The sequence below is a fragment of the Etheostoma spectabile genome, chromosome 6, assembly GCF_008692095.1.
Source record: "Etheostoma spectabile isolate EspeVRDwgs_2016 chromosome 6, UIUC_Espe_1.0, whole genome shotgun sequence".
NCBI lineage: Eukaryota > Metazoa > Chordata > Actinopteri > Perciformes > Percidae > Etheostoma > Etheostoma spectabile.
This window is the reverse complement of record NC_045738.1, coordinates 1,328,945-1,334,701: the sequence shown is the minus strand read 5'-3', so window position 1 is coordinate 1,334,701 and position 5,757 is coordinate 1,328,945. Positions and strand designations below refer to the sequence as shown.

Here is a 5,757-nt window from a genome sequence, read left to right as displayed (position 1 = left end):
GAGTTATCTCAAGACACTTTACAGATAGTTGGTCTAGACCACACTCTATAATTTAAAAGGACCCAACAATTTAGTAATTCCCCCAAGAGCAAGCACTTCCCTTAAAATGAACTGCCATGGAACCCACGCAGTGTCAGTGTAATGCGAACATTAGGAATAGTTATGTAATGCTATGAGAACCTCTGTCCCGCAGACAAGCGAGTGCAGAAATGGCCTCTGATGGACAATCCCCTGCCTACGCTGGCTATCAGCATGTCCTACCTGCTATTCCTCTGGCTGGGGCCCAAATACATGAAGAACAGAGAGCCCTTCCAGCTCCGCAAAACCCTCATTGTCTACAACTTCAGCATGGTTTTCCTCAACTTCTTCATCTTTAAAGAGGTAGGTTATTAGTAACTAGATGTGCAAAAACTGTAGTGAGTAATGCTGAATCGGTGGAAGTCTTATCCAAACCATAACTATCCATCCCGATGAGAACTTTTTAGAAGCAGTCCCCCCCCTAACCTTATTACAGTGTATCCAGCTTTCTGCCTGCACTTGGCCTCTCTGTCACTCTCGCTGTGCGGTTCTGCCTTTGTCAATTAATAAGAGTGATTCAGTAAAGATATTCTCTGTTTTTTTTTAGCTGTTCATGGCAGCACGGTCAGCGAACTACAGTTACATTTGTCAACAAGTGGACTATTCAGATGACCCCAATGAAGTCAGGGTGAGTGTTTGCAACTGCGACACACAAACACAAGACACATGCACACATAACTTGTGTTAAAAGAGAATGCAACATTTACGGATCACACCGCACCTGCCCTGTTATGTGACTGACTTTCTCATGGTGTACGTGTGTGCAGTCATTAGCATCCAGACGTAACAAGACACCTCGGTTAATTGATACACAGATACATCTAACTTGACTTCAGTGCTCTACTGTACTCCAATGATTAAGAAAATCCTTTCCAGCGTGCCAGGGAAGCTTCGTGCTTAGTGGATTTTAGAAACATGATCAGGTTCTGTTCCTTAGGACCCTGCTTTTGTTATCAGAAAAACTGTGAGTTAGAAGAGGGATCATGGAAGGTGTTTGCTTTCACCTTCCTTCCAACTGCTCCATGACGTAGTGACACATCGGACACATCTGTTGGTGGGCTCCATGGTGCCTTCCAGGCAGCTAACCCTAACCTTAACCCTGGACATACCAATTTCCACGCTGCCTGGAAGGAGATGTTGGGGGCAAAAAACACCAAACACATGTGGGTGGGGTCTCAGGTGACTAGATTAGAAAATAAGTTAGAAATAAGAGTCCAACTACTCTTGTATTTCTCTGTCTGTTTTCCCCTCTTTGTTTCTATTTCCTTCCTCCACCTGTCTCTGTCTTCTCCCATCAACCCATTTCTCATGTTCTGTGTGAGACAGGTGGCAGGAGCTCTGTGGTGGTATTTCATCTCTAAGGGCATCGAGTATCTAGACACGGTGTTTTTCATCCTGAGGAAAAAATTCAACCAGGTTACTTTCTTGCATGTCTACCACCACTGCACCATGTTCACGCTCTGGTGGATCGGCATCAAATGGGTGGCAGGAGGACAGTGTGAGTAGCTCATGCTACAATAGAGTTCTATATTGTGCCCAATGCCTATTGTTACCATCTATTTCCCGTACTTCTTGTTGAAATGAACATTTGTTGTTGGAGGGTCAAAGGGCTTGATTGTGTGTTTTTGTTTTGCTCCTGATCCTAAACTGAGTCTTTTTCTATCGAGCTTTTTGTGGTAGGAAGGTAGTAAGAGGATCCTTTTACATGTCTCTGCCCAGGCACTCATTGTGTCACAGTACGTCCATGTCAACAGTGTGCCAAATTATTTCTTGGTAAAACAAAACTCTGTGTTAATGTTAATCTGAAAATTAATCAATAATGTCAAGTATTATACATACCTTAAATGGAAAAAGTACAATAAGGTGTTAATTTGTGTAACAAAAACTGTATTCTAGCACCACAGTTAGCGTGACAAAACTAAACTTTCTTTTAATTGCAGCATTCTTTGATGCACACATGAACGCGGCAATCCATGTCTTGATGTACCTGTATTATGGCCTGGCCTCCTGTGGACCTAAGATCCAAAAGTACCTGTGGTGGAAGAAGTACTTGACCATCATCCAGATGGTAAGAGATCCCCTTACCATGTTGCTAATTGAAATGAGTGCATTCCTTTAACACATTTTGTAAGGTTAACCCTAACTCACGTCTTGGTATCTTACAGTGAATCTCACAGATCTCTCTTTGTGTCTCAGATCCAGTTCCACATCACCATTGGCCACACGGCCTTGTCCCTCTATGTCAACTGCGATTTCCCCCACTGGATGCACTACTCCCTCATCTGCTACGCCCTCACTTTCATCATCCTCTTCGGCAACTTCTACTACCAGACCTACCGCCGCCAGCAGCCCAGACGCGACGCCTCCTCCAAAGCGGGCAAGGCCCTTTCTAACGGGACCCTCAACGGGCTCAGCAAGGCCGCCAACGGAGCAGCGCTGACGGGGAGCAAAGAGGAGAAGCCCCAGGAGAACTCTGGGAGGAGGAAGAGGAAAGGAAGAGCTAAGCGAGATTAGAGGAAGAGGAGCGAGTGAGGTAGAGGTGAGGTAGGGCCTTGCTTTGGGTTTCTAGGTTGACAGCGCTAAAAACATGAAAGACTTCATTAGAGTATGATTTAGATGGATGGATGCGTTAAGGCGAGACGTGTTTATTTAAGCCATGATCTGAGTTGTTGTAGATAAAATATGAGACAGGCTTGTGTTGAGAGAGGATCATTCCGTTAGAAAGAGGTGTCAAAGGCCACGCTCAAGGCAGCCGTTCTCACAAATAACCCAAAATACAGTAGTGTACGGTACGGGACGGGATAGATCTTAGTATTCCCTCTCTTTATTGTGGTGCCAAGTACTGTAGACCTTGTTCAAAAAGTGACTTACAGCTACTAAAATCTGAGCCTGGAAAGGGAACAAAGAGTCGACCAGGCCCTTTTGGCATGCTGGGAAAGCTACTTTAATAAGCCTGAGCTGCTTGAAAAACATGATACACCATTCTTATTGTTACTGCTGTACTGAGACAGGAATACACTTCATAACACGCGACCAACCATTTATTTATATTTGAGCTTTTATTTTTTGTTCTTCACCTTTCCAGATATAACTGATGATGATGTATAGTACCATGTCATTTTTGTTGTCTCATCTTATTCAACTTGTCGTTGATGTTCCGTGAGAGAGACTTGCGTTTACAGCTCTTGTTTACTCAATGGACACGTCTGCAGTTGTCCACTTATTTGTGAACATGGACTTGTCTTATTTATTCTTATTTATTTCAAGTTTTGGACTCAGCTGCCACTCACATTTGAGCTGTCACCCATTTAGCGTACAGTTACATTCTGAAGAAAGAAAAGGAATTAATATTGACAGGTAAGATGTACATTGAAATAGAAATTATGGATCTAATCCTTTGAGACTTGGATGAGATTGTTCCATCACTGGTTTATGATGGAACAATCGCCAACTGTATCTCATAGATGGTTAAACATGTTCTATTTCTGTATACATCAACAGAAGGTTTTATATATCCCCTACTTGTATGTAATGCGATGAAATGTAATGAATATTATCCAGATAAATGACGGATCTGATGATTATCTCGATGTTTCCCGTTTTGACGGAAAAGCCGGTGGAGTGAGTTTTGTCGCTGCAGATGTTTACCTGTCTTTTTTATATTATATCTGAAGTTGTTGTTTGTCCTACATGCTGGTGAAAATGTGCGCTGAACAAAGAAAGGATGGTGGAGAATTCAGAACTAGGTAACAGCCAGCTAGGCCTACCTTAAGCACCGTTTTCTTCCCATGTTCAGATATCTTTTGTGTCAGTGTTTTCAGGCTTAATCTGAACTGGCTTGAATGTAAATTTATAAACGGAAAGATTTGGATTTGAGAAGATAAACATAATGAATTATATACCGAAAGAGCTGGTGGACCTCTATAGTGACTTTGTATGTTATACTATGATGAATAACTTTGCTCCGGCTGTAGTATATAGAGTTTAATTCAGTCGCCGGCTCTATGTCAGCAAGTCAGCTTTATATCATCCATTAACCAATGCATTTTGATGTTATTTATTGTTTTCTTCTTTCTTTTTCTTTTTTATGTAAATACAAAAGTGCTTGTCTGTGTATTTGTGTTCTTTTTGTGTTGTACATATTACATTGTGATATTTTGTACACTGCACATTTGGTAATGTTCCCAGCTTGTTAGCTTGGAAAAAACACATCCGTTGCTTCAGTGTTTTTTTGTTTGTTTGTTTTTTTAAGTATCATAACTTTGAACTCTCTTCCAATTCAATTAAACTGAATGCCTGTACAAATGATGGCTTCCTTTTGCTACTTCATTTCTCCTTATACTTCATTATGGTAGTACATGGCATGCTTCTTTAATGATATACGGTACATCAAGACTATGTTTTCTCACTGATGACTTGAAAAGATAATGGTGACCTATCAGCAGAGTGGCTTTCCAACACTAGAGGGCCCCCTGTTTGCATGACAGTAAATGAACATCCATGTTACTGAACAGTATGCTTACTGTGTTCCCCATGATTTCAACCAGCCACTGTTATTATGGAAATGACTTCTCTCAAGATAAAGAACTTCAAGAGGATTACAACATAAACAAGACCAATATATTACATAACGTGTATATATATATATATTTGTGTATGCGTGTGTGTGTGAGTGTGTGTGTGCCAATACAAATACAGTCACAATTAGCTCCTATTTGACAAACTGCAACATTACAACACTGCTTCCATGTTAATGCATTGGCAATAATAATTAAAAAGCATATAATATTTTAACATGCTGAAATGGGACATTCAGCCAAATTTGTTATTTATTTACTTTTAACTGTAGGTAAGACTATTTTTTTTTTTTACTTTTCCCTAAGTAACAGTTAATGCAGGATTTCTACTTGTAATGGAGTATTTTTACATTTTGGTATTAGCAAAGAACATGAAAACTTCTTCCAACTTTGTGAAAACCAAAATAGAAACCTCGAGTTTAATTTGTGAATATTTTTTTCACAGGTTTTTTCCAAACTTCATAGCTTAGCTTCATCAGTAAAAGAAATCCCAGAGTGAAATGTGTTTGCCAGTTTGGTTTGGTTAAAAACAAACTAAATAAACGATCACCATTACAATTTTTATTGATTTTAAAAGGCCCCTACCCCTTCAACAAGCTACATGTTTGGCAAATAAGCTTAACAAATCTGTAGCGGCATAGTAGTGTGGTTCCAATATCGGGGCGAGTCATGTCTTGAGTCATATGTTGCTTATACTGTATGTTTTTTTTTTTTTTTTAAATAACTGTGCTAAAGGTTAATCTCAAGGAAGCCTGTTTGGTAGACAAAAAGAGAAAACCCTCCTAAAATTTAATTTATTACATTGCTCATTCCATCCCTGAATTCTCCTCCCATTTTGACGAGTATAGACAAAGGTTTCCATGGAAACGGTACACAGCAGCTGTCTGACCCCTCCTACCCACCCATCCTCCCAAATACCTCCCCCCCCACCCCCACCCCCACCCACTGCTTCTGAATCAGCTGTGGTCTATGTGGGAAACAGAATCAGCACAATAAACTATTTAACAGTGTTTTAGTGCTTGTGCGTGTGTGTGTGGGGGTGGGTGTGTGGATTAGAGATTGGAGGTTTCATTTGTGTGTGTGTGTGTGTGTGTGTGTGTGT

General features: G+C 40.6%; 1 protein-coding gene across 2 annotated transcripts in view; it reads left to right on the top strand.

Annotated features, from left to right (window-relative positions):
- elovl4a (ELOVL fatty acid elongase 4a) overlaps nt 1–4,384 on the top strand; it is a 7,167-nt gene extending 2,783 nt beyond the window's left edge. For both annotated transcript variants that reach the window (XM_032517915.1, XM_032517916.1), the window contains exons 3-7: nt 194–381; nt 626–706; nt 1,405–1,576; nt 2,019–2,146; nt 2,275–4,384. In XM_032517915.1, the coding sequence (XP_032373806.1) occupies nt 194–381; nt 626–706; nt 1,405–1,576; nt 2,019–2,146; nt 2,275–2,592 (887 nt within the window). In that variant the 3' untranslated portion in view covers nt 2,593–4,384. The remainder of the gene's footprint in view (nt 1–193; nt 382–625; nt 707–1,404; nt 1,577–2,018; nt 2,147–2,274) is intronic.
- Nucleotides 4,385–5,757: the final 1,373 nt, after the last annotated feature.